Genomic DNA, 27,788 nt, shown 5'->3' on the forward strand with positions numbered 1-27,788 from the left:
TATATCGATCAGAAACAATTTTAATTAATTAAGATAATTGCAGATTAAGTTTTAATTCACTATATATGATATATAGCCCATTACAAGACTGTTATATTAGAACACAAATTAAGCATGACAGATAATACGAACAAACTTAAAAGATAAGAAATTAAGTGGACGGTGGACAACGACGACAGACATCGACAAATTAAAGAAAGAAGGCTCATAACTGCTACGGTTTGTGCACGTAGCGAGCCAAGTTAGTGCCTGTCGTCGCCAACAAAGCTTGAAAGGAAATGGGTTCGCCTTGGTTCATCTCAAAATTGATGGGCCAAGGTGGTGGATACGCTGACGACGACGAGGAAGATCCCGTAGCACCCGGAGACAACAACCCAAGCGTCCTAGTCATCATCGGTGACACCATCCTTTGGCTGGAGGCGACGTGAAGGTAATCCTTGATTCTATCATCGAGTCTCATCTTGAGGTGTTCCAACCGGTTCTTGAGTTGGTCCAGTTGTTCCAACCCCAATTGCTTAATGTTATTAGCGCAGTCCAAGTCTGGGCTCTGCAGCAGCTCCCTGTGCCGTTCCTCGAGATTCACCTTGGTCGCCTTGGCAATATCCGACTGTCTCGAGAGCTCCATGTATTGCTGGTTAAGCTGCGCCACGGCGTTGCTCTTGCTGGAAGTAGGTTGATGGCGGAAACTCCCCGAGAGGAACCGGTCCACGAGTGGTTCCGCCGAGGGGCTCCCAAAAGAATAAGGATTACCTACGGGCGAGTAGATGACGATGACCACCTCGGCGCCGCAAAGAGTGGAGAGGTCGCTAGCTTTGGCAAAGATGCCTGCCTTGCGCTTGGAGAAGCACACATGGCGAGCATCCTCAGATTCTATCTTCTTGATCTCGATCTTCCGTCGACCTTTGCTCGTGCCTCCGTTTTTGACCATCATGCATGTTGTGACCGTCACAAGGCCAACGGACAGAGATTAAATAGCGAATGCGGTACTGATCGTTAGTTGTCAATTTTAATTAATTCTCAAAAATTGGTAGCTTCCAAAAATTATAACGGCCGCAAAAGCAAGTGTTAATTTTAAATTTTTAATTCCCTCAGCAGGACCGTGTATTTGATCGTTTCCTTATCGAGCTTTAAAAATTGTATATATGTTTTTCATATTTAAATATACCTACCATAATTGAAATCGACAATATGTTGATACTTTGACTCTCTTTTTTATTTATTTATTTTTTGTTTATTACTTTTCTCGGGTTATACAGTACGTTGGATCAGATATGAATGCGCTTTATATGAAAGATATGGCGGTAATTGAGTGAATCGGCCAATCGGATAGAACCTTAAATATTGGAAACAACGGTATATAGTTACCAGATTAATTGAATTTAGTGATTTGCTAAACATTGAATGCCGATTGTACCTCCCATAATCCGTTGGAAATAGCAAGGTACACAAAAGCCATTGCGACCCAATAAAATTTACCACTTGCAAGTTGCAATTCAATAATATAATTAATTATATATCGGTGATGTCATGCTCTAATCATCCATGATTCTGCCGTTTTAACAAATCAAATTTAAGATTTAATTTTTTTGTTTATTGAAAAGAAAACTGTATTTTAAAAGAGAGGAGCCCTAACCTTAGAGCCATTTAATTAATCAAATAGAGACGTGATGCATAATAATCAACTTTAATTTAATTATAAACCCTTTTGGAACAATTACCTAAATATTTTATGATAATTAGTAAACAACAACAATATTCTCTATTTGAACTCCATAAAAATTAATCTAATAGCGCCCGAGCGAGCTTCCTGTTAATTATATATAAGGAAAAGTCAAGAAAAAGTTTATGTTTGAAATTTGCAGGAATTAAGAGTACTCTTAGTTATATATAGCCTTAGGATTGGAGATCTAATCCTGGTCATCCACGAACTAACGATCGTTTGTGCAGAATATTATACATGGAATTCGAAAAGACATGCATACACCTTTAATTAAGTGGCAAAACTAAATAACAAATTAAATTGCATTGCACCCCTCGATCGTACGTGTACTGAACCCCACATCACGCATGCATGTAAATAACACGTGTTATTGCCTTATAATTATATTACACAAGTATTAATTATTTATTTTTCTCTCACGGGCCACGGCCTCACTTCAACTCGTGGCTTGTCAGCTCGTGCTATATATATAATATATGAGAATTACAGCTGCATCATTATATCATAAGTTCCCTCAGCTCCTACCCACCCACACCACTTACAGGTCTACGCTCACTGGCGACACCACCACCGGCAAAATCCACACCTGAACCCAATTCAAGCTTCGAACGAGCAACAATGGGAAGAGCGCCGTGCTGCGACAAAGACAACGTCAAGAAAGGTCCCTGGTCGCCGGAGGAGGACGCCAAGCTCATATCCTACATCCAACAACACGGCACCGGCGGTAACTGGATCGCCCTCCCCCACAAGATCGGTCGGTACAAAACTAATTAATTAAGCATGCCATGCACATCATATCGATCCCTTTATTCTAAAATAAATAAATAATTAATTAATTAATGCCCCCATTATTCATTATAATCAAACTCATTTAATTGATCGATTAACTAGGCCTGAAACGTTGCGGCAAGAGCTGCCGCCTCCGATGGCTCAACTACCTCCGCCCCGGCATCAAGCACGACGCCTTCTCCGACCAGGAAGACCGAGTCATTCTCAGCTTGTACATGACCATCGGTAGTAGGCAAGTAATTCGACAATTAATCGCACGTCCAATATTATTAATGTTAATTCCTTGCGCTAATTAATCATTCTAGCTACTTGTTCCTGCCTGCCTGCCTGAATTTATAAGGTGGTCTATAATTGCCTCACAATTGCCCGGTCGGACCGACAACGACGTCAAGAACTACTGGAACACCCGGCTCAAGAAGAAGCTCTTCGGCAAGCCGCCAAGATCAGAGCCCGGTGCCGGACGCAGCCGGATCAAATTAGAAGCTAATATTAAGGCTGCTGACGGGGATGAGGCTTCTAATTCCGTCGTTAATCCCAGCTGCAGCAACTGGACGCAGACGCAACCTGGTAATCTACCGTCGTGGTCGACCCAGATTGGACCGGGTCCGTCCACGATTTCACAGCAACAATTGTTTGATGAACCGGCCGGAATCGTCTCGTCCGCCGGTTCTGATTCCTTGCAGGAAAATTTAAATTTGCTCGGTGGTGGCTTCTCGACCGAGCTCGATGAGATGTTGATCCGGTTCGGCCAGGGAATAGATGGCCCGTACGACGTCAAGAGCAGCGTAACTAGTAATCTCGGTCAGATGGAGAACTTGAACTTGATCGACGATCATGATGTGCCTTGGCTTGTTATTGATTAGTGGTTGTGATTTGAGTTTGGTTAATGTAGATTTAATTTGTTGTATTTATTCGTCGAAAGATGTGTCACTGTATTTCTTCTGTTTTTTCAAGCAATTAATTATCTAATAATTGAACAACCCATCAATTATGTGGTCATTAAATGAGGTTTTGATTTATCTATGGAATCAAATTTGGCCATGCCAGTTAATATGATAATAAGTGTGTGTGTGTATGGCTTCTATCCTCGCTATAAGCAAATTCATGCAATCTCATAGGATAGGACTCCTGATGCCCTTAATTGCATGGAATAGACAGTCACCAGCAGATACTTTGTCGTCAGTTCTTGGCGTCGACCATCCACACTCCTAATAATTAGCACCTAATGATCATTATTTAATCCCTGCTTTGATGGTTCACACCTAATGAGATCACCAGCAGATACTTCGTCGTCAGCTCTTGTCGTCAGCAGATACGCCATGCCTCTGCTTGAGATGTCAAAGTAAGATAGCAAAATTTAAATACAGTTTTTTGTTTTCTTCAAGGTTTAATAGAGTGTCATCAATTGTAAGTCGATTTACTTCTTCTGTAACTTTGTTCAATCGCAATCAACTCGATCAGCTATGTCCAAGGTGTAAGCCGATTTACTTCTGAGTGGATGGCAGGGGGACGGGCGCTAATCGTGCCAAGGCACATATCGACAGAGATGATTTCGTGTGATGCATGAAAAGAGAGGAATGAGCAGAACAGGGGATGGTTACGGTCACACTGGAAGTAACATCTCAATAAAGGAAGAAGTAAAGATTAAGTATATGATTTTGCTTGATTACGTTAAGAAAAGATTTGATGAGATGTTTAGCTCGACACGAGCTTCACGAGAGTGGTAAAAAAAATGATTTAGAGGAGGTTGGATGGAATTGGTCGTTGTCATGTGAGTTGAGTAATTCTCAATATGAATGGCATCTGTGTCACCCTGTCTGCAAATATTAGGACAAAACCTCGCAACTAGTTCAAACATCAAAATCCGAATCTATTTTAGTGGAAATTAATGCCATTCTGTACACATTTAACATTGATATTAAATTTGTTGAAATTTGTTTTTGTTAACCATACTAAAATGGCTAAAATACCTTTTGACAGTGTTATTTGCAAGGAGAAAAATCCAGCACTGAAGCTTTCTACAGACTCTTTCTTGCTTGGAGGAGGCAGGAGCTGCAAATATTAACTCATTTAATACTGCAAAGCACCGTTGGTTTGGCGAGCACTCTGGCCAGACACAAGCAGCCCCGGTTGGCTCATGACGCTTATGGAACAACTCCAAAAACACAAAAAGGTTATTTCAGTTGAAAAAATAAAGACGCTGCTAGAATTCTTTTCAAAAAGAGTGTTCTGAAACCTAGAAGACACATTCAGAATGGTGCAGAGATTATGCTGGAAAACTTTCAACTTTGTTGCGCCCCGCCCAATACGAATTCTTCCATAAACTAGTACTAAACGATGTAGTAGAGCCTTAGCTCATTTAATAAAACAGTAGAGAAGCTTAATTTTAACATCCAAAATCGTAACATAAGTAGCTATTCTACAAGTGCCAAGGCCTCGGTATAGCAAAATCCTTCCCTTTAGGAGAAGACCAGAGGCCAGATCCATGGGATCACCAATCTCTATTACAAAGAAGTATGATTACCACCTAAGGCACCCTTCTCAATATCCCCTAAAAGTTGAATTGGTGCTATCTTAAATTACTAGGCATCTGTCCAAGCAGCAAACATTGGCATGTGCGGCAAGGGCAGTTATCTGGATTTCCTTCGCGAGAGTTGCTCGCTCCAGTAACAAGTGGTAGGGTGTTAAATCCTTGTGTGATGTTCAGATTGCCTGAATCATTGATACCGTGTGCTGAACTATCCATGGCTCCGACTAGGCCGTGAAGGTTGTTCACAAAGGGCTCATTTTGGTATTCAGAAATGCTAGCTATGAGTTTCGGGTTTTGTTCTTCGAAGACTTGGGATGTCTGGTCGGAAGACTGATAGAGGGTAGTTTTCCAATCGGAGCTAATTGTATTGTTTTCTACAGCAAAATCGAACTCTCGGTTGCTACTATGAACTGATTGAGCAACACCATGGGCCTCTACGTTCTTGTTTCGTCTTGCAAGTTCACCCGCTAGAAGAGTGCTACTCGCCATGATCTTCTCCACATCATATCTTGAAATGTCAAAGTTTGTGACAGCATTCAAACTGCGGAATTTGATCGCAGCAATGTCATATGCTTCAGCTGCTTCCTCTTGAGAACCTAATTAATACATGAGTGTGAAACATTAGAATTAATGCTTAACGAAAGATGATCAAATTAAGAGCTAAGTTTTAGGAGAAAGAATCGTAAGCATCAAAAGTAGCTTCTAATAATCATCCTCGCAATTATTTCGTGACTGCTTTCGATTATTTTGTTGCCACTTTACTTTTTTTTTTTTAAATAAAGGCGATGAATTGGTCAAACAAAAACTTTAAGGTCACTGAAATATCAGCCTTGTAAAAAGAACAACTATTTGCCAATGAAGTCTTGCTCTAGCGAACATGCTTATTGCTTGTCCCCCAAAAGCATTCTTTTCAGAATTGTGAGGCAATCAACATGTCAAAGATTTAGCAGCAACATCATGATTGGAAGTTTGACTTAGAAAACATTTGCATGGAATGGTTGCCACAGTTGGGATCGAGAGCCATGCAAACTATATTATTATTTCAAGTTCAAGATGATAAACCAGCTGCAGCCCAAATTAAAAACTCACTAAAGGTTCCTAGATAAAGATCCTTATTTCCAGAGACCCTCCCGATCCTAGCTTGCCACCTTCCATGTTGGTGATGCCTGGAGATACATCATGAGTTGAATAAACATATGCTAATTAATGGACCCTAAGTACTATTGAAAATATATAGACCTGGTGACTCCCCGGTATATAGATGCTCCACGCGAAAAGCCACTGCTCTTCCTGTGAATAAAAGAGATCAAGCACATTGTAAATCATGAACAACAACATTGAGTTCCATTTCAAATTAACCAACAGTGAAAAAGAAAAGTATGGCTTCGACCTTCTTAGATGAGCAACATATTCCTGCCTGCTCATGTTCTTCATTTCTTCAATTTCTTCATGGTAAACTTCCAGCTGCACCAAACCATGAATAATTATGATCACTTGATGCATATTTTCAGAGAAGTTAAATCTTTGACAGCTCACCGGGAAGTTGATATGAGTGTTTGTGCCCCAATACTTCAAAGCAGCCAAATCATAGGCTCTCGCAGCTTTCTCTTCCATATCATACCCCCCTGTGATACAAAATGCTAATAGTACCTTGCATGCTGAAACAGAAAATGAATTGATGCTAATATTTAATTTGGATGAGTGACAGAAGCATACCCAAGTAAACTGCTCCCGACCCAACAAGTTCATCATTATCATCCAATGCATACCCGGGCAAGAAAACAATTAATTAATTTAATAAGAAGAAAAATTGAACTGTGAATGATTACTTCAATAGTGATGGTTGTGTTTTATAATCTAACCAACCTTGCCTTCCTTTCCTTGTTTGCCCTTCTTTTTTGCAACTATTGTCCCAGAGATGAGCTTCGTATCTTCCAGTCCACCTGTGCCTGTAACAAGTTCAACATTCTTTACCGGAAATGTTCTCGATCACCATCAAAAAGAAGGGTGACACTTGACGGTATTGTATCATATGCAGCAACAAAGAATTTAAACAAAGAGAGAAAATAAAAAGGAAATGTAGAACTCGTGCAGTGACCTTGTGACGCCCCTGTACTGAGACGTTCGCTGCCCAAATGTATCGATCGACTTGCGGTGATGAACAGGGTGCTTTTGACCTCCTTTGGAGCCTCTCTTTTTGGTAGGGTCCAAGATCCCGTACTCGGTGGCTTTGGCCGGACCGACAGGCGGCTGTGGAGCCGTGACACAGCTCGACTGCGAAACAGGGCTCATGGACAAGCTCAAAGACTGCAAATCCCCAGTGCACACGGAAGCGACCGGACCGACAGAAGCAGCCATCGGAGCCTGATACGTCTCATGGCTGGTCAACGGAACAACGATGTCATCTTGGTAGTGGGGGAAGTGGTGATGGAGGATGTCCGAGGCTGAGGAAGTGAGAGAGTGTCTGAAGTCCAAGCTTAAAACCGTTGCTGCTTCCCGGCTGTGGGTCCCCAAGTTTGGACCACAGCCTAAGAAGTCTTCCAATTTGGGAGATGGAGATGCCACCATTCCTTCTCACATGAATGCCACAAGCCATGAAAAAGGATCGTGGTTGGCACCTCGGCATTTTAGATTCTTATACGAGCTGAATAAATAATTTGAGGAAGTAAGTTTTAAAACGAACCTTGTTGTTGGGATCTGCAGCTGAGAGCTTCCATGAGGCAAAGGGATCCATTGGACTTGAGTGGAATGGAGGAGACCTGAGAATAGTGGTATCCTAATCCTCCTCCGCCCTCGCCGGGTCCATAGATGAAACCAGAGCCAGTCAATGGAGGAGCGACGAAGAAGGCGTCAGTAGAGGAGTGGGATTGGTGATCAGCTGCAGCAACCTCCATGTTCATATGAGGGGAGAGAGAGAAGCCCAACCAGGCATTATTGGTGCCGCTGTTTGTGTTGTTCATGGACTTCATCTTCTTCTGCGTATTGATCCAAAGGAGGGATTTTTTAAAAGGCCCGAGGTGAGGCAGCTCAATCATTGGAGAGGGCACAGCGTAATCATCCTTCTGCCTTCTTCTTGCAAAGAACCCATCCACCCTCACCCACCCACCATTGCAGTTTGGGTTCGTGTTCAACTCCGAACTCGCTTCAAGTTAAGCTCCATGGGCAAGATATAAGCAAAGACGAGGAAGGCAAGGAGGCTTTGAAATAATAAAAAAGAAGAACTCCAAAGAGGAAATGGTGGATAAATTCCAGCGCGGCTCTCCACAGGGATCTGTGTTCTGTTCTGAGAAGGCCCGCCATGAGTTTAGGCTTCTCTTAAGTCGCTCATTAAGACCTACTAAAACCCAGTGCTTTGTACACCCATATTTGGGGACTGGAATGTCGTATTGCCCACAAGGAAAGCTTTGGGAAACCCACAGAATTAAATTGGCGTCGAACTGGGTGTGCTCATTTGCAACCGTAGCAAACCAGATAAAAAAGGAAGAAAACTATATCGTGCCGGTGCCCTGATCAAGCACGGTCATTAACATTACAAATTAAGAATTGAAAGAGAAACATGAAAATTGATTGACAGGGAGGATCAGTGTTCAACTCGACACTTCGCCACAGTCGTCGTAGCACTGCACTACCTACTAATCTATCTGCAGTGCAGCTCAGGGATCTAATTTGACATGCCTATTTTACTTTCAATGCAATTCAAAAATTAAAGATGCATGCATTAAACCTTTCTCCTTCTCTTAAACGCCTGAGCAAATCACCAATAGATTTGCTCAGACAAAGAGGTGATTGGAGAAAGATAATGGACGCGTAGATTTATAAGAATTCGGTAGATCGAGACAACATCTTTTTCTTTTTTGCAGACAAAGTTTCTGAACACGACAGGCGCTTCACACGGGAGAATAGAATCTAATTTTAAGAGCATTATCAATTCATTAGCGTAATGAACTAATGATGAGATAGAGATCAGGAAAAATTCTGGTGCTCAAAGCCAGGCTTCATAAGTCTATATAACTATATATGGTCTCTTTCAATGGCAGAATTAAACCACCATTCGCACGTACTTGTTCTCGTTATTAATTTACTGCAATTTATGTGCCCTCTTTTCTGCTGGGCATGTGTCAGACAGATATAATGGTTGGTAATGGAAGATGGGCAATGAGAAGCGAAATCTATATATCTCCTATGATTTAATTAGTTAATCCTCGTTGGGTTTGGGTGGCCATGCACCGCAACATGCATTCTTATTTCTTCACGATCGTCCTGAGTCAACGCTCCACATTTACTCATCATCATAGTTAATTTAATTAGTCTATGCATGACTAAATAGGTTTAATTTCCAAATACGGCATGCCTGAACTGTCATCGCTCGCATTGATGTCCTTTTATCTTTTTCAAAGGTGAGAAATTCATTTCGACCTTAAAATTTTACCTTTTCTAAGAAAATATATATCTTCTAGATTTTTAAGATGAACAAAAATACTTAGAAGTTTAAATTCTGTTATCATTTACTCCTAATTATTCAAACTATAGCTAAGCAAAAAATGATATTAACTTTTTAAGAAACAAAGTTCCAATGTTACTGTTCAAGCTGCTAATCTTAAAATTTAAACATATTTAAAGAAATAGATAAACTTCGAATAGTGAAATCAAATTTTCTCACTTCCTTTAATTTTGTTAAATTTCCTAATTTCAATATGCAAGTTCTGGATTGCCTAGCTATCAATTATTAAAAAATAATATTTACTCAAGCATATGTTTTTCAACATATATATGACTCATGTTGTGCATTAAATAGCGAAAAAAAGGTGATCAATTAGACCTACCATACAAAGTGAATTGAGAGGGGAGAAGATATATAGGTTCATGCATCGAGTAATGATCAACTCGTATATATGTTAAGATAGGTTAGTGACATTGAATGTAAGTAAACTCGATCATCCTTGTTTAGTTTTTATAAATCAATAAATCAAATATAAAAATAGTTATTTTATATCATTCTAATTTATGAATAAGTTAAAAAAATATTTAGTATTATTTAGTTATATATACATCCATTGGAAGATGCTAAACAAATTAATTTGAGGAGGTCACGTGATCCCAAACATGTACACAATGGGTTTAAATGCTGTAAATCCAAAGGATATATATATATATATATATATATATATATATAAAAGAGGTGAAGCTGCCTTGTCAGAGCACTACAATTAAGCTAGCGCAGCAGCGGCAGTTCAATTGTCGATAACGTACGTAATTTGCAGACGCACCAGGCCTGGATACTCTGCCCTTTTTTATGAGCAAATAAGCCGGAGAAGAGAGTGGAGAATATATATATATATATATATATATATATATATATATATACTATGCTGTCTGGAAACTTGGAGACGGGAAACGGGAAACGCGGAAACGGAAACGGGAAACGGCAATAGTTGAAGTTTCCAGATTTTGGAAACGCCGACCCTTTTATTCCTCTTCCTCGGCCGATCCCTCTTTCAAACCGTCGCCCCTCTCCATGTCTCTGGATTCGAGGGGTAATTCGTAAAGAAATTTACCCTAATTAAATGTTAAATCCCAACCTACTTACATAGTTAATTAGATTAGTCCTAATAAGTCTATTAGGAAGCCCAATTGAGACCCAATTAGCTTTAGTTTCATGCAATTAAAGAGTAATTGATTAAATGAGTTAAAGGTTAATGGGTAAAAAGGGTTAATGGGTTAAAGGCTAAAGGGGTATAGGATTTGAACCCGTTAAGGAAAGCCTAAACCCTAAAAGTCGGCTTACGCTTTTCTTCTCCCCAAAATTCACGATTCTTTCCCGCAGCCACCCCTGTTTCCTCTTCTTCGCTCCGATCGTGCGACGCGGAGGGGCTGGCAGCTGGAGCCGGCGACGGGGAAGCTACCGGAGGTCCCCTGTTTCCTCTTCTTCGCTCCGATCGTGCGACGCGGAGGGGCTGGCAGCTGGAGCCGGCGACGGGGAAGCTACCGGAGGTCCCAGATCTTCGATCGTGTGGTTGCTTGATTGCCAGAGGTGGCGCGATCGGCTGTTAGGACGGCGGCGATCGGCGCGACAAACCGAGCAAGGAAGGCCAGATTCGGGTAAGTTTGATCGGTTCTAAAGCTTTGAGTTTCGGAAATTGGGAATGAACCTCAAATATCTCTTCGTACGCCCTCTTCGCTTCGGGCTTTCCACGCCGGAGTGATTCTCGGACCAGATCCCGTTTCTGGTAAGTTTCTATCCGTGGAAACGTTTCCCCCCGTTTCGGAAACGGGGACGTCGGTGTAAATGCCGTTTCCAGACAGCATAGTATATATATATGTTTGTGTTTAATTTTAGTGTAAGATGGCAAGGAGATCACTCTTGTGCATGTGCATGGGGCGCCACAGACCTATCGCACCTTTGACATGACTATATATCCTCAAATGGCCATCAGTTTTTGCACTGGTCCTGGTCCCACCGATGCACCGCCTAGCTATCCTATCCTCTCATTTCGGCTTCATTCAGCCACAGCCACAACGAAGCTAGGAAGCTGTCATTCTACACCACTACGACATGCATGCATGTTAAGCTTTGTCATTCAGCCACACCGATGGAATTAAAAAGGCATATATAATTTTAATGCAATTATATATATATATATTCATTTTCTTCTAGCTTTTTGAGTTATGCAATTTAAACGGCTATATATCCTTTTACAGATATATATATATATATATATATATATATAATATATATATATTTTTGTGATTTTTCTTTACCCCTAAAATTTTGACCAGACGATCGATCAACGTCTTTCCTTAGAGTACGTTACGTTGTCAGATATGGCATCTTGATTTCACGCTCAGTGAGTGCATGAGCCAGATTTTCCCAGCACCGCCATGAAAAATTTGCATTTGAAATGGGGAGGCAAAAGGCATGCAACAAGGAAAACGAGACAAGAAAATCCAACAATTAGCTAGCTAGCTACGTTTCAAATTAAATGGCAAGGCAGATATCTTAATTACTTTTATCCCTTAATTTTCCAGTGGCTTCTATTGCCCAACACTGAAAATTAAAATCCAGGCCAGGAGCTCTGTATATATATATCCATTTCAACCATGGATGGACTGACACGACACGGTAAAAGAAAGAAAATAACTACATCTATCAAAAAGAAAGTAAAGCGTTCGTTCCATCAAAGCCTTGTGCAGCAATGCAGGAGCTCTGTAATAAAAGGCTTGAATGCTGCTTCAGTCTTTTGCGACGGAATGAAACACAAGATTCAAACAAAATCCAAACTAATATGCCAAAAAAAGTGAGTAAAGGTCCTAATGTGAAAGACAGGGCAACGAAAGAAATGCCTGACAGCAAATAAACAAGCTTCGAATCAGCTGAATAGAAAAGTAGAGAGGAGAGAGGACCTACAGCTACCTCACATGTCCTTATTAAAGCCCCAATTAATTCCTCCTGTCTCTCTCTCTCTCTCTCTCTCTCTCTCTCTCTCTATGTCTGCACCTATGCTGCTCAAAACCTGATGTCTCCCAGTGCTTTTAAATCCCTAAAACAATTTGTCGCTGGCAACATCCAAAGGGAGTTCAGTGGTATATGCAGATTAAGACACGAGTAGAAACATCATTTCCTCCTGAAATAATAAAACCTATAGACATCATATTAATCTGAGTCATTTACCCTTTTTCTCTAAAATAGCGGAATGGTAAAGTCCTGTGGATGGAACAATTTAGTTCGAGATTAACAAGAACGTGAAGCCTAAAGCCTAAGTTCTAGCTCTGTGAGAATGTTGGTTGGGCGGTGGGGCTGCCTTAAAAGTTCAAGTTTGTGCATGCTTCTGCTTCATTCCCCCACCACCACCACCACCACCACCACCACCACCACCTATTGTGTCCTTACTCCTTAGGAGAGCTGAGCTGAGGAGGTATGGAGAGAGAGAGAGAGAGAGCGCGCTCTTCGGTGCTCGGCTGCAATTCCTGAAAAACAAATAAACTAATGTGCTTGCTCCTTTTTTTAACTTTTCTGTACCTTATCTGCATGCAGGTTAAAATATAAGACTTCCAAGGATATAAGCACGTGTAAACACACATCTTCACCAACAGCAAACTGTAATTGAGTTAATATCAATTGATTGAGTTTGTTTTTACCCCCACGCCCAAGAATTGCATAGAAAGAATCAGTGGGAACATGCATAGATTCTTCTGGACCTACTTAATCAATCAGTTTGACTCTGTGCCCTTCAGTTATAGTGCCAATTATTCTTCACTCATTAAACGACAGCTTACATTTGCTCAAAAGTAGAATCACTGAGAATTCCAAAATACTTAGCATTTGATTGACGTCCTTTCAGATCATTTCGTGCCTGCATGAGATTGGAGAGGACAAGAATAGGGTCATTCCATGCGAGTCTTTTCTTTTCCGGACAATTAATTGGATTGGACTCCACTGAGGCACAAACTTTATGATTGATGGGTTAATGGAGACGGATTGACCTGGACGTGAGGTGCAAAAATATGACTGTTAATTCGTATCTGATGGACCCTCTAATTAGTGGGTCCTGATATCAAATCTCTATTATGAAAGAAATTAGCAGACATTATGACTGTTAATTAAGGAAAAATAAATGCCCGTGATAAAGATTAACAGGAATCATGTTTTCCAATAACTAGGATTCCCATATTCACAAACTGCCAAAATCTGTATGCGTATCTAAAAACATTGACGCAACATAAAAGGACTCTTGCTAGGATTCCCCTGTTCGAAAACTGGCAAAGCATGTATGCATACCCAAAAACATTGAAGCGACGTACACGAAAATTTTTTCATATCTAATAGCTATCAATCATTACTCAACTGCTATGAACTAGTTGCCAAATAAATCTCTTTCAACAGTCTGAGAATCCGGGAACCACGTCTATTACATAATGCAATAATAGACTATCATAGATCCTGGGCTCAACCACTCGATGAGGTCAGATTAGGTTCTTACTCTTCGAATGGCAAGAGCTTTAACCAATATAACATATGAAAATAACCAATTGTTAGAATGAACCGTCAACAGAAGAAAACTTTTGAAATTTAATCAATTAACTGTCAACGTACCATAATACCTACAAAAAAAACATGAAACTGTGCAATTTAAACAACCAGACCTACATTGCCTGAGCAAATTGATGGGCATAATATATACAAAAAGGAACAAAGCAGCGTTTTGTTCAGTTGAATGGATATGGTTACAATAAAGCCTTGGATCTGAGATGATTGGCAGTTGCAAAGGTGATTTGTTGCACCAGCATCCATCAATAAGTTAGCTTCTGAGTGCCTAATCAATGTCAATTAAAACGGAAGAAATATGAAATGTAGCAGTTTGCAGACATCAAAATCACTAGTCTAACTTTGGCTAGGCAAAGAACAGTGCACGAAAGAAATTCCAAATAAGTACAGAAACAAAATACTTCAAAAGCTGACAAAACAAAGTGAAAAATTTTCAATTAGCAAACTCATCTCGGTCTCAGCAAAAAAAAAAAAAAAAAAACACTAAACTCTAAATATTTTTTCAGGAAAACAATTATTTCTAAGTATGCGAATAGTGACGGTCAGCAAAGTAATCATTTCTTATTTCTCCCCTTCCTCACTGTTGCATCTGTGCCTAATTTTGGCTTCTGCAAAATCCGTTGGCGTGCCATTTTTGTTTTCCCTTCACTCCAAGTAACAATGAGAAGCTTCATCCGTACCTTCTGCTCCATCATCAAATTTGCAGAATTACATTTGTTCTTTTGAAGTAAATATGAGTTTAAAAGTTACTACAGTAAATGCAAGGCTAATTTAACAACCTACTTTTCCTATCTTTATGCTATATTTCAGCTATCTAATTATCATACATATTAATTAAATTCGTTAGGCCCACCAAGCTCAACCCAGCCAGAGTTATGGCATTGACTTGTACTTACTGGCCCACAGACTTGTATTTTGGATCATCTTTTCTTACAACCTACTTTCTTTTTGTTTCCTCTCTTCCTATCTACTTGCTCTCCTCTCTCAACTTTTCCCCTACTTATTAATTATGTATGCAACATCAATCAATACCAAAACATACTGAGGAGCTTTCCCTGTTAAAAGGATCCAAACTCATTTTCTGCCCATACAATCACAGTTTAGCTGTCTAAGAGCCCTCCAACATCTTGAAAAGTACCTCATACATGAGGAGGTTGATGATCATTACAGAAACAAAAAAATTATAGACATTGTATAGCTTTAAAAAAAGTAGATTTACCTACCATCATATACTCTGCTTTCACAATCCAAATAACCAAAACATTCAGGAAGAATTGTTGCCAATCTTGAAGAAAATGGTTATGAAAGTATAAACTGATGTAGCAAACTTTGATGGTATGCTTGGCCCAGACGCATTCATGAACCAAGTAAAATTTCATGGAGGTCATCAAGCAATAATAAAAAACAAAAACCTGCTTGCAAAAAAAACAAAACAAAGACTAACATGTGAAAATGCTTCCATAAGCTTGTACAAAGGATAAGAGTAAGAAAATGTCTGTCATTCTAGAGCCATTATTGGGTTCCGCCTCTCCAGTTATGGATGACTCTAGGAGTAGGGACATACATTGGACTTGAAGAAAAGACGACCAATTGATAAGGGCACAGAAACCAATAAAAACATATGTCAGCTACGACCATGTGTGTCAAGTAGGAAAAGGTATAATCAAGCAATAAAAGTATAAGAACCTCAGGGATGCAACTTTGAAGAAACAGATAGACAACTAAGTTTTAACAATGAAAATTTTAAGTTACGCAGATTAATTTGCATTACAAGGTCTACATCTAATTTGGCAAGAATCTAAATTTGACAGATGGCATGCCCTGAGAATAATCGCATAGCTCAAGCATAGAACATGTGAATTACTAAGAGAAATTACAAAATGAGGAATGTGTACAACAAGAAATTACCATGCATCTTCTGCTTTGGGATTGTGTTCTCTGGAAGTCCCATTTATCACTGGTCAATATGCAGGATCATTTCGCTTTCCCTACAGCTGGCTTCCTTACTGCTTTCAAGCCCATGATCCCCAGCATAACACAGAGTAGGCACAAACATGTTGCTTCTAAAGCCATCAGTGACATGAGGTGGATAGGTAACAGGCACCATCACTCCATTCCCAACATTTAAATGGCTCCTAGAATTTCCTAAGTGGTCATTGTATCCAATTCCAAGCACTCCACTAAGACCATATCCTCCATAAAGTCCTCCGTAAAGATAAGGAGAGCAAGGTGCTACATAATAATTGAAATATCCATAATCACCATATCTTGGGTAAAAAGTGTGTTGATAAATACCATAATCAGCCTCTGCTTGTCCATTAGTTGCTACAGCTCTTGGACTACAATGCTCGTTATCATATCTGCACAAACGGTAGTTGTCATCTTTTGGAACAGCTAACTTGACCTGTACAAGTTTCCCTTTCAACTGATAGAAGCTGTTCTTCAATACCATTGTCACGGGATCGTCCGAAGAAAATGTGATAAAACCAAAACCACGAGGCCGTTGAGTCATATTATCGTACATAATGACTGAATCAACAACTGATCCAAACTTCTCAAAGAAACTTCTCAACTCAAGTTGTGTTAAGTTGTCTGGTAAACCTCCTATAAAAATCTTTTTTGGATTTCCGTTGTTAATACTATTCCTACTGGACATGCTACTTTGACGTAAAAACTGTTTCTGGTTAGTGTGGTTAATCTGACCTTTCGGTATGGCTCTTTTAACCTCCACCTATAAACAATACAAAAATCAAAGAGATTTCCATTAACATGTGATGCGCAGATACCAAGAATATTCCAAGACGAAAGGACACTGAGGAGTTGAAAGATTAATTCTTCTCCCTCCAGACAAATTGGTCAGACCAACCATTACTTTATGTGATTAACTAATGTTCCTCCTGTATTAGGAACCACGGTTCACGAAAACATAAGCAACTTGCACTTCTCTTTCATTTCTTAGGCACGAAAAGGATGCACCAGAAATCAGAAAGAATTAATTGTGAAAAAGTTGCAAACGAGTATACATAAAGCGACATTTTAGGAACTGAAAGGAAAAAAACCAAATGTTAACAAACAAACAAAAAAATCCTACTTTACTACTCATCAAATGGAAGGACGATTCAAGAATATGCAACGAAATTTATCGAATAATGATGGGAAAGAGTGTTAAATAGCAGCAAGAAATATAAAAGTTGTGGCTTTCTTATAATCAATGTGAAGTAAAACGCTAGAAAAACAAGGGAACAGAACCAACCGTTCGTCCGCTAATGAGAGGATTGGGGTTTTTGAGCGCCCTTTCGGCGGACTCCGTGTCCACAAACCGGACGAAGCCGAACCCCCTACACTTCCCGGTTAGCCGGTCCTTCATCACCGTTGCTTCAACCAACCCGAACTTCTCGAAGTGAGTTCTCAAAGTTTCCGCTTTCATGCCCGAGGAAATTCCTCCGACGAAAAGCTTCACTCCATGTTCGCTTGCCGATGATGGTCCCGCAGCGTCAGAGGTCGAGCACTGAAACGGAGGAACAACGGCGTCGGTTGGTGGCGGCGACGACGAGGGGAGCTCCATCTCTCAATCCTCAGCCCAGCAGGCAGGCCTAGGGTTTTGCTTCCTCGCTCTAGGGTTTTGGGTAGAATGATGACGACGATGAATTACCGGGCGCAGCAACTGGAGGAATGGATGGTTAAAATGTAGGCATCAGTTCGGATCCAACAGTCAGTCTACCGGTTCGTATCTCTTCAAAAATATCCTGACCGTCGACACGAACTCCTTGTGGAAATGTGTGGCGCGGAATGAGACAATGGTTTCACCACTTTTATATTTTTATTTTAAAGATTTTTTTCCTTAAAAATATTCGATGAGTAATTATATTTTATGACTTCTATTTTTTTTTTATAATAAATTTATGGTAACGTTAAAACCTAAACTACTATCTATCAATTAATTTTTTTTATCACTCGATTGGCAAGTTTTGACCTCTGCTTTTAGACAATTTATAATATCTAAGTAACATGATTAAAATTTATTATTATAGATGATAATAAATTGTTATAAATATTACTAAAAGTTATAATACATATTTCTAAGTTAAATAAGTGAAAAAAGGAACAAAAAATAATTAATACTTTTTTACATTTATATAATATACACGGCAAACAAATAGGAAGACGGTGATTTATAAAATGACATGTGGAAGATGAGCTTAACGGAAGCAGTTGTTCGTTCTGTGTGGGTAGTGTGTCTTGATCACCGAATTAAACTAGGACATATATTGTGGACCTCGATGGGCAACCAACCAATTAATCCTAGATCATATGGACTATGCTTGCTCCCATGGACAAGAGAAGTGATTGAACCGAAAAACTCCATTTAATTTAATTAGCTCTCACCGTGGCATCTAATAAATGTAGGCACATGGTTTGATGGAACCGTGGACCATCATTCCATGTCCGGATTGCTCTTTCTCTCCCCCATTAGTCCATTACGCCGTTGGTTCATTCATTCATTCATTCAAAGAAGCACATACAAATAATTTGTTTGTTCGGAATCTGCTCCTGTAAAACATAAATTTCTATTACCACTGGCACAGCCTCCCACAAAGATATATATTAGACACTGACAAAGCTGGTGTAATCACTAAACTCGCGCGGAGCCAAATAAACGATGTCTTTGCTAAACTTGCACAAGTCAATGGAGTGTGGTTTACAAGATCGAAAAATTCACCTGAAATGGAATGAGATTTTGTCTTTTCTATTGCCATTATGTTCAGACTTCACTTCAGAGGTTGTCCCCAGAAAAAAGGACAGATATGATGTGTCTAGCTAGTATCAAGCAGTTAATTCAACGATTACGATTAACATCAGTTTTACAGGTTAATTACAGTGAATCTAGAACATCAAGCAGAGTTTCTGCCCTGATCTCCTCGAAGATTATCCGCTCAATCTCAACTCCAACCTCTGATTCTTCGACTCCGAACTGTATCCATTCTTTGCTGGATTTGGATAAATCTGAACCTATCAGATGTGTTAGACTCTCGCATGACAGAATTTCTTCCTCGCTTAAGCTTCCTCTTCTCCCTACAAAGTGATGTGGCTCGAAGATGAACCTTCTGCTGGGTTTTGGTGGATCCGAGCGAACCCATGGAGATTCACTTTTCTCGATTGGTGAATCAAAATTCGAACTTGACGAGGCTTCTTCCTCCGCTGTGGCAAGAGAATGGCAGCATTGTGAAAAAGACCCAATTTTTGAACCAATTGAGAGGATAATTTAACAGAATAGTTGGTTAAAAGAACACCTTGCAGCTCGAGAACTGACACAGGACTGAGCACTTCCTTGACCAGCTCACCTTCTTCAGTGCCACCAGAATAAGAAAGCCTGCGGAATTCAACTGCTCTGTTGCCGTCTTTGATTTGCCACCTCCATACTTTTCTTATCAGCTTACTGTAGCCAAATTTGTCGAGTAGGCATCTGAGAAGCCCTCCCTTGCTCTTCCTCAAGCCATAAATGCCAAACCTTCTTAGCTTCCTGATACTGCAAGAACTGCTTCCTGGCCAGCAAATGGACCTGGCAGTGGCTTTCATGGCTCTGCTATCCGAGTAGCCATGCTCCAACAGGTAGACATCCAGCAGAAACGGCTCCTGTTGCTCTTCCAGAAGCTCAAATAGCCTCCTGACAGGGCGCATTGGGTTGGGAACAGAAGCCATCTTGCAGGTAATTTGTCAAGCGAAGACATGATCTGTGCTCATTGAAATGATGGTTTGATGCCGGAATTGAGGAGGGCGAGATGAAACATACTAACATAGAGAGAATGAGAAGCAAAGGTGGGCAAGAGAGTTTAGGCAAGTAGGGAGGTGTGCCCACTTTATTGTTCGGTAGTATGAGCAAGCACGTGTGCAATGGGACAAGAGGAAGGGGAAGCAGTTTAACAAAGATTGAGTCGATTTGTTGTTAGGATTTTAGTTTATTGGTACAGTTGGCCTCTACTTTTTTGCTATCTGGCACACTATGTGTTTTGAAAATCAAATCGACTAACTCAACTAGAACACATTGGATTTGAATCTTCTGTTTATTCAATTAAACTGGTTGATCTGATTCACAATTCAGAACTCGACTTAAGGAATATTGGGTTATTGTTCCATGCAGTCGACCTTGTAAAAGTGTCATAGCTCTACTTTCTTCCTTTGTTTTGGACATGTTAACCATTAAAATGCCAGAGGAGAGAGCTACTGCTGGTATTCTGAGTTCTGACATAATGATGAGACCTGACTTCTAGCCAGTGTTAATTAATCTAAAATATATACATTGTAGTTGTTTAATGCCTCAACTGTTTTTTGTTGAATCTAATTGCTTCTTTGGTTAAAGAGTTAAGAAATCACCAATCTAACATTAACTTTTGGAATGCACCTATGCATTAGTCATACTCTTAATTAGTTAACTTTAAGAATCTAGTTATGTTGGTTTAATTTATCTGGTAGTTCTACTCTTTCAACTTTCAAGTGTCCGTTCCAAGAAATTGGAAGCGTTTAATGTTGGTAGGTGTTTGATCCACATGGTCAGCTCTGACTCTGTGTGGATGGGGTTGATCCCAATATTGTTACCTCCTTTCACGGCGATTCACCTTTTTACTTTGACCAAGGCAACGATGTCACGTGCCAATTTAAGGAGCTTAAAGTATGCAAATCTAGTCCTAAATTTCCTTATTTATATAAAGCCTTACTAAACGCTACTCGAGAATAATTGAGATCATACTTAGCCATTTGTTCATTATCTTCTCATATTTGAAGGTTAAAATAAAAATAAGATATAACTGAAACAAGAGAATTAAGTCAATACCGTTTGCAGAATTCATTGGCCATTTCAAACAATAAGAATGATTAGAAAAACCAAGGGTAAAATTGAAACGACTGAATTTCATAGAAGCTGCAGGGAGAGGGGGCGGCTTTAATTGCACTTATGTTGTTAAAAGAGTGAACTGAAGGTTGCTTTCGCCCACTTTCCCAGAAGACAAACAGGCCATCGGTTAGCTCATTTAATTAAAAAGTCCCAAAATTGCGATGCACCGAATCGAAATTATTATTTTGGCATTTATTTCTGAAAGTGAGTATTATTTAATATAATTAATTTATGGCAGACATGCATGGCTGTATTTGTCGTCGTCTCATTAAGCCACCCAGACCGATCGAGACAAACATCCTTGAGCAGTACCAGATGCATGCTGGCCCCGCAGGGACCTCTTACTTGCACCACTCCGATTGCAGGTACCGTCGCGAGTGAAGGAGCTAGACGGTTGCGGTAGCAGCTCCAGGTGTAGGACAGTGAGCCTACGGGCGAGAGCGGAGGCCTCGCCGAGAAGGCGGTCGTTGTGCCGGCATAGGTGGAGGCAGCAATGGAGAAGGCGACAGGACCTGCCCACGATATGACCATTCTCGGCCGCAAGTCGATCTGCCAGGGCCCGAATTCGAAGCTCCTAAAGGAGGAGGAGCTGCTTCATCCAGCGGCCGGCGAACTAGCGGTTTAAAACCAGGCGGCGGAGTCGACGCATCTCCTCCGGCTGGACCGGCTTCGGTTCGGCCCTCTATTGCAGAAGAATATCAAGGTCATTTTATAAATTTATTTTTATTTATAACCTTTAATATTATAGTCACGCTCACGCATATAGATTAATTCAATATTGCCTTTAATTTCTTTGTTAATATATATATATATAATAGGGGATGATGAATGAGTATTGAAAACGGCAATGTGAAAGATCTGACATGCTCTGCACCAGTCCTTTTCTATCATTTTTGTGCCTAATTTTCCTTGTAAAGGGGTTAGGAAGCGATTGCTTTCGATCGGTTACTGATCATTTCCGTCCTTTTTTTCCTTTTCTCTTTTAGAAAAAAAAATGGTCCTCTTCTTCTTTGGACCGCCGATCATCCTCATTTGTGCGATATGTACCTCTCAAATTTGTCAATATAATCAATACATTTTTCTAATTAACGGAACGGAACGGAATGGCACAGAGTCAGAGATGGGTCTCCGTCTCTTCCGTGAACACTAAAATCTTTATAAATCACCTCCCCCAATAAATGATACTTGACTTTTACATCCTCGAAAGAAATTTAAGGAAATATAATAATAGCGGTCCAAATTTGAAGTCCAAGTCACAGAGCACTGAGTTGATAAAGAAGATCGATTTCAGAAAAAATCAAAGACGGAGCCGGAGCCGGAGCCGGAGCCGGAGAGGGTACGTTTGGATAATGGAGCAACTGGAGAGCCTGGTGGGGGTCATCAAGACGAGGGTGCAGTGGATAACGAAGAAAAAGAAAAGCAAGACGACGTCGAAGTCGTACATGAAGATGGACAAGAGCGCGAGCGTGAAGGTGGAGATCAAGAGCCGCAACGCTCGCCGCCTTATCGATCGCACCCTCATGGCTGCCGACCACCCTGGCAAGATTGCCCTCCCCTCCTGATCAAAATCTTAATTTCATCTGTCCTCTAGTCTTAACTATATCTTAATTCCAAATAAGTAATTAATATTACTAGCGCCCATATCAATTACAGATTTTCTCCATGCTTTTAATTTGTATTCGATGATATATATATACTTTTTTATTCAGATGATAAATTAAGTTTTTCAATTGGATTTGAACGATTTAAATTGAAATTTTAATAATTATAAATTTATCAATAAAGCGAATAAAATCAAAAATTTTGGTTTGAATCTCACGATGAACTCCACATGTACATGTAAAAAGAAATAGCTAGCAATGGGTTTTTACAATATTTGTTACGATTATTATTTTAAATTAATTTTCTATTCTCATTGAAATACGGCAAAAGTCATTTTATATTTGATTATTTGTGCATATTTGATTATTATTTGTTCATGTGGGAAACGAATAAGCAAGTACTAATTTTAAATTAAATTATAATTTGAATCGAATAATGAGCATCCAATTCCCTCGTTGTTTTTTTTTTTTTTTATTTTAAAACTTTCGTATTCTATAGAAAGCACCTCTGCAATATAATATTTAACAAAAGGGGCCTTGCAATATGAAATTACTAAAAAACGCTCATCGTTTTCTCTCTCTTCCTTCGCTGCCGTAATTCCGTTCAAATCTCGAGCCTAACCATAAAAATGATTTATTTCCAATTTTAGAGAAAAATGATTTACTTATTCTTCTTTCTTAAAGTAAATTCATCTGTAAATCTGTGGGTTTCAATTTCTAAATTTAACTTGCGCTAAAAAAACATAAAATTATATATATTTTTTTAATACAAATAAATATAGTGAAAATTGATATATTGCGGGATATATGAAATATTAAACTTATTTTACCTGTTTCAAAGCTAATATTAATATAATGTAAATATGTAATTTTAAGACAATTCACACATTAATTTGTAATGCAGTTAGATCTTAATTATTTTATTTAAAATTGTCCGAGTCATTACCTTTTATAATTTATTAAATAAATTACAAATATTTTATTTATATATTTTAAAAATAAATGAAGTTTTTAATATATATATATATATTAAAATTAAGATTTTTTTTGAATATATGGTAAAAATTAATTACAATTAACTTGAATATGGTAACATGCATAAGAACGCAACTAATTTAATTACGGTAAAAAATAATCACATGAGACTAAAATTCAAAAAATCATTAAAATAATTTCCTAATGTGCATAAATTATGCACAGCAGGATTTATCGGATAGGGGCGAAGACTATATTATTTTTAAATTAATTGGATGGAATTTAGACATGTAAATTGTTGAAAAATAAATAAAAGATTGACAAAATACATAAAATTTAATGGGGGTGGAAATGGAAGCTTGTTATTTCTTATCTGAAATGTTAAAAAAAAATGTTAACTTATTATATATAGGTAAGATGACTGAGATAAATAATATGTTAACCCATTTATTATGTTTAAATTTAACAGTCAAAGTCTTCTAGGTCGCTGACAAAAATGACCGACTTATCTTTCCACCGGGGAAAAACTAAAGAGACATGCAATCGAATGTTTTTCCCCCTTAATTTTTTACTCTTCTCATGAAAGATTCACGCTATCCAAATCTCGAACAGGTCACTCAGTGTGTGTATATATATATATATATATCTCAAAGTCGTAAACAAATTAGTCAAACTTCACCCATGACCGTGTCAACGAAAGAATCCATCCGTTCGCCATTATGTATATTTATTTCTACATTTGAATTTGGGTCAACGCAGAGGCAGAGCAGCCAAGTTTGAGGCTGTTAAAACTTGGAGAGTCCCGCGTTTGACCGTCGCTATGCTATGCTATGCTATATGCAACGTTCCCTTTCACTTGCACCAAGTCTTCAGCTCTGATGTCTGGCTACGCCATGCGTTTCCAATCGGGCATTTGACTCTTCCCTAACAAATTGTGGACCGCTCCAACTTGCTCTGCTTCCAGATCATTAATTAGATATTACGGGAGATCATCGATGGTGGACAAATACCGCTGTTTGTATATTAATCATTTGCGTCTTTGTTTAAGTTTCAGTCCGCTTAAAACCTGGGCAAATTTCCACATAGCCATGCTTCTCAGTCTTCGCATGGATCATCACGGGATTAATCGTAAATTGATTCCTTCCTAGCTAACCTCCTTTAATTTGCTCAGACAATCTGACTTTAATTAGTTCTCTACTAAATTAAACCGCGTCAAAGTTCAATTGTTGTTGTCGCTGTTTTTGTTTTTATCCATTGTCCTTTGCGTGACTAGCTACTTCTTCTCCTTGGCAATCAATAAAATGGTTCGGGTAACAACCCCTGCCAATTATAAATTCAACTGGCAGTTTCCAACTCTCAAAAAAGAGAAGATTTTGAGGGGGGAAAAAAACTCTGCCTCACATTACTATCCTTCTTCTTCTCACTAGCTAGTTCGATTCGCAGGAAAAGAAGGAATCGGCGGGGCAATTGCATCATGAGCAGCGGCAGCATGAGCACGTCCTCGCCGTCGAAGAAGAAGAACCGGTTGTTGCGGTACATAAAGGCGCCGCTGCGCGTGCTGTGCCGCGCCCGGGACTTCTACGTGCGCAGCATGACGAGTTGCGCAGGGCGCATCGATATGGAGGGCGGAGCGTACACGGTCGGCTACCCGATGGCCTCCGGGCCGCTGCCGCGGAGCTTCAGCGTCGCGTCGGGGAGGAGTGGCGCCAGCGAGACGGATCTGCAAGACCTCATACGCACGGCGTCGCTGCGCCGCGCCCGCTCGCAGGGGGCGATCGCGGGCGCCGTGCCCGGCGCGGTGCCGCGCAGCCAGAGTGTGGCGGTGACACGGATCGACGAGGATAAGCCGTTCGAATTCGGGGACGAGAACTCCGGCGGCGAGATCATCCTCAGGAGCCGGAGCTACGCCCCCGGAGCGGAGAGGAAACAGAAGAATCTCGCTTGATTCCTTGATCGCCGAGCGATTTCCAGTAATCGCTGGATCCGTTGCAGATTGCATTTGCTTAATTATACAACCAACTTTTATCGCGTCTTCTTCTCGCGTGTCGACTTTATTAAGAACGATTTAATTATGATTTTGTAATTTCTTTTTGTTTTTCTTCCTGATATTGTCGTTGTGGTTGTTGATAATCTAAATATTCGTGTTAGGATTTCAACTAGTTAATGTTAAAATTATAAACACGAAGCGACAAAAAAGGGAATTAGGAAGATGCATAGTAGATCATAATTTTTTTGGGCCAGGGCGAAACTCCGGGATTTGTCTTCTTTTCCGGAGGGAAGGTATCACTTTTTAATATAATAATTTAAAACATTTTAATTTATAAGATTTATAAACATTAGACTCTCATATATATATATATGCGAACAAAACTATTGAAATCATACTGGATCCACATACAATTAAGCTTCACTTTTTCAGCACGCATCTCCCATTCAAATTTAACACTGTTTTTTTTTTTAAACAAAAATATGATCAAACTGATTAAATTGACGTCTCAATTGTTAGAGAGAAGGGTTGCTTAATTGTGTGTTCGTCGAAATTAAGGTGTGAAAAGTATCAATATATATAATAATGCAACGTGATTGCTCCCTGAAAATGAACTAGAACCGCTTGTTCAATTGTCGACTTTTCAGTGGTTGACCCAAATACTTATATCCACGCATCTTAATTTCAGTTGACTAAGAACAAGTGGCTGTATGGAAAGCTCCACTGTAGATGTGACTATTTTTCTGTAAGTCGATCCCTATAATTTCAATTTTAAAAATTTGCAGGGAAAGTGTTATATGTAAATATCACAAGCCAATATAAAAACGCCAACGACAGCTTGGTGTTTTTCATAATTCAATCACTTTCAAGTCGCATTTAAAACCAAACGCCGTTTGTTTGAGGTAACATATCTTTATCGCATTAAATCTTTCAATTATTATTATTATTATTATTATTTTCAGAACTGCTTCCAAGTTGTTCATGAACCACATGCTTTCTGGTTTATGCCATCATTTTTCAAATGGCAATTTACTAAAATATGCCTTCAAAGTAGCGTACGTATTATTTAAAAATTTAAAAATATTGTTTTATGGTGATGGGACGCAATTATTGGTAACGATACTGGAAGACTTTGTTAAAGCATATTTGGTGATAATCAACAAAGATAACAGATTTCCTTATATCTGCATGCATCCTTAGCAAAACAAGGTTCACCTTCTCTGGAAGTTGATAGTCTTCATCGATAATGCAAAGAGGAAGGCAAAAAGCACGGGAAAGATGACCACCATAGCCGCTACCACGCCCAAGAAGCTACGTCTGAATCCAAAGAAACTCCTACTGAATTCACACACCAAAGTATCTCCATTTTCGAATTTTTCATCTATATCTCCCAACTGGTTGAACACCAAAGCACGGGATCGATTACTTGTCCAACTGCATAAGGCAAGGCTGAATACATTACTGCTGCTCGCTCTCTCTCTGTAAAAGACGGTTCTTTCAATAGCAACGACTGGTTGAACAGAGGAAGCGTTCTGGACCCCGAGAAACAGAACAGCACCATACATAGAAGAACCCATTGCATTGATCAAATCTTGCTGTGTGGATCTGGACCTGCAATTTGAAGTTTCCTTAATAATATCTCCATCATACAATATATATGAGTGAGTGCGGTAATTATGGCACTTGAGGAATTTCAGGATGGATATTTACCTTTTGGTACCGAGGTCCCAAAACACAGTTCCAAACAACAAGGCTATCAACATGGTGAAGTAGAACCTCACTGCAGTGTATGGAGGGTTCCGCCCGCCAGTATGATAAGTGTTGTTTCCATAGGCATGCCATGCATTGCACGAGAAAAGATTGAGAATACTGGGTTGGGAAGTAAAGATCACATGAGTCCGGAGGCGGCGTGCTTAGTTCTTTTATCGAATTTTGGTTTCTCCTAAAATCTATATATACCAAATGCTTTTTTTATGAGATGTACTGATTGATATACGAGAGTACGTACTTGAAGAAGACTAAAGAGGATCGCAAGGATGTTGATATACTCACTGATAGAGTTCTGAGTTATTGTAGATCTGACTAAAATCAACCCCCAGTTGATCTTTTCCCCCAGTTGATCTTGTCCAGTGTCTTATTAAAACTATAACATCGGACTATAACATTTAAAAATTATAAAATCAAAATTCATCTTATTAATTTTGAAAATAATTATTTAAAAACAATGATTTTTTAAAATAATAAATTTTTTATT

General features: G+C 39.4%; 7 protein-coding genes across 8 annotated transcripts; 3 read left to right on the forward strand and 4 right to left on the reverse strand.

The window, feature by feature from the left end:
- Positions 1-214: 214 nt before the first annotated feature.
- Positions 215-928, reverse strand: LOC141824747 (agamous-like MADS-box protein AGL29). The gene has a single exon (XM_074712083.1). It carries the CDS (start codon positions 926-928, stop codon positions 215-217), a length of 714 nt encoding a protein of 237 aa, XP_074568184.1.
- A 1,410-nt stretch (positions 929-2,338) lies between these two features.
- LOC141824757 (transcription factor MYB87-like) lies at positions 2,339-3,372 on the forward strand. Its single transcript, XM_074712095.1, has 3 exons — positions 2,339-2,474; positions 2,612-2,741; positions 2,850-3,372. The coding sequence occupies exons 1-3, from the start codon at positions 2,339-2,341 to the stop codon at positions 3,370-3,372; spliced, it is 789 nt and encodes a 262-aa protein (XP_074568196.1).
- Positions 3,373-5,066: 1,694 nt separating this feature from the next.
- On the reverse strand, positions 5,067-8,008 carry LOC141838720 (AP2-like ethylene-responsive transcription factor CRL5). The gene is made up of 9 exons (XM_074726281.1): positions 7,723-8,008; positions 7,138-7,609; positions 6,906-6,988; positions 6,756-6,764; positions 6,576-6,664; positions 6,430-6,503; positions 6,279-6,329; positions 6,129-6,205; positions 5,067-5,635 (listed from the first exon to the last, which is right to left on the reverse strand). Exons 1-9 carry the CDS (start codon positions 8,006-8,008, stop codon positions 5,079-5,081), a joined length of 1,698 nt encoding a protein of 565 aa, XP_074582382.1. The 3' UTR covers positions 5,067-5,078.
- Positions 8,009-14,103: 6,095 nt separating this feature from the next.
- LOC141848198 (heterogeneous nuclear ribonucleoprotein 1-like) lies at positions 14,104-17,707 on the reverse strand. Its single transcript, XM_074736263.1, has 3 exons — positions 17,336-17,707; positions 15,991-16,813; positions 14,104-14,350 (listed from the first exon to the last, which is right to left on the reverse strand). Exons 1-2 carry the CDS (start codon positions 17,645-17,647, stop codon positions 16,037-16,039), a joined length of 1,089 nt encoding a protein of 362 aa, XP_074592364.1. The 5' UTR covers positions 17,648-17,707; the 3' UTR covers positions 14,104-14,350; positions 15,991-16,036.
- A 1,248-nt stretch (positions 17,708-18,955) lies between these two features.
- LOC141830596 (uncharacterized) lies at positions 18,956-19,782 on the reverse strand. The gene is made up of 2 exons (XM_074718034.1): positions 19,374-19,782; positions 18,956-19,281 (listed from the first exon to the last, which is right to left on the reverse strand). Exons 1-2 carry the CDS (start codon positions 19,780-19,782, stop codon positions 18,956-18,958), a joined length of 735 nt encoding a protein of 244 aa, XP_074574135.1.
- Positions 19,783-22,254: 2,472 nt separating this feature from the next.
- On the forward strand, positions 22,255-22,604 carry LOC141838474 (uncharacterized). The gene has a single exon (XM_074726003.1). The coding sequence runs from the start codon at positions 22,321-22,323 to the stop codon at positions 22,531-22,533; it is 213 nt and encodes a 70-aa protein (XP_074582104.1). The 5' UTR covers positions 22,255-22,320; the 3' UTR covers positions 22,534-22,604.
- A 2,001-nt stretch (positions 22,605-24,605) lies between these two features.
- On the forward strand, positions 24,606-25,703 carry LOC141848061 (uncharacterized). 2 transcript variants are annotated; one of them, XM_074736177.1, is made up of 2 exons: positions 24,606-24,675; positions 24,991-25,703. In XM_074736177.1, exon 2 carries the CDS (start codon positions 25,022-25,024, stop codon positions 25,490-25,492), a length of 471 nt encoding a protein of 156 aa, XP_074592278.1. In that variant the 5' UTR covers positions 24,606-24,675; positions 24,991-25,021; the 3' UTR covers positions 25,493-25,703. The 2 variants fall into 2 exon arrangements, with proteins under 2 accessions (XP_074592278.1, XP_074592285.1); XM_074736184.1 differs by lacking the exon at positions 24,606-24,675 and adding an exon at positions 24,843-24,857.
- Positions 25,704-27,788: the final 2,085 nt, after the last annotated feature.

This window comes from Curcuma longa, chromosome 1 (assembly GCF_044706935.1).
Source record: "Curcuma longa cultivar G26 ecotype Majalengka, Jawa Barat chromosome 1, ITB_CL_G26_1.1, whole genome shotgun sequence".
Taxonomy (NCBI): Eukaryota; Viridiplantae; Streptophyta; class Magnoliopsida; order Zingiberales; family Zingiberaceae; genus Curcuma; species Curcuma longa.

Coding starts and splice junctions, on each gene's coding strand:
- LOC141824747 (XM_074712083.1), bottom strand. CDS start 928: ATGGTCAAAAACGGAGGCACGAGCAAAGGTCGACGGAAGATCGAGATC.
- LOC141824757 (XM_074712095.1), top strand. CDS start 2,339: ATGGGAAGAGCGCCGTGCTGCGACAAAGACAACGTCAAGAAAGGTCCC. Junction 2,475..2,611: donor CGCCCTCCCCCACAAGATCG/GTCGGTACAAAA, acceptor TCGATTAACTAG/GCCTGAAACGTTGCGGCAAG. Junction 2,742..2,849: donor TACATGACCATCGGTAGTAG/GCAAGTAATTCG, acceptor TGAATTTATAAG/GTGGTCTATAATTGCCTCAC.
- LOC141838720 (XM_074726281.1), bottom strand. CDS start 8,008: ATGAAGTCCATGAACAACACAAACAGCGGCACCAATAATGCCTGGTTG. Junction 6,330..6,429: donor TATGTTGCTCATCTAAGAAG/GTCGAAGCCATA, acceptor TTTTATTCACAG/GAAGAGCAGTGGCTTTTCGC. Junction 5,636..6,128: donor TCTTTATCTAGGAACCTTTA/GTGAGTTTTTAA, acceptor TGTATTAATTAG/GTTCTCAAGAGGAAGCAGCT.
- LOC141848198 (XM_074736263.1), bottom strand. CDS start 17,647: ATGGAGCTCCCCTCGTCGTCGCCGCCACCAACCGACGCCGTTGTTCCT. Junction 16,814..17,335: donor CTCTCATTAGCGGACGAACG/GTTGGTTCTGTT, acceptor TATTGTTTATAG/GTGGAGGTTAAAAGAGCCAT.
- LOC141830596 (XM_074718034.1), bottom strand. CDS start 19,782: ATGGCTTCTGTTCCCAACCCAATGCGCCCTGTCAGGAGGCTATTTGAG. Junction 19,282..19,373: donor GTCAGTTCTCGAGCTGCAAG/GTGTTCTTTTAA, acceptor CTCTTGCCACAG/CGGAGGAAGAAGCCTCGTCA.
- LOC141838474 (XM_074726003.1), top strand. CDS start 22,321: ATGGAGCAACTGGAGAGCCTGGTGGGGGTCATCAAGACGAGGGTGCAG.
- LOC141848061 (XM_074736177.1), top strand. CDS start 25,022: ATGAGCAGCGGCAGCATGAGCACGTCCTCGCCGTCGAAGAAGAAGAAC.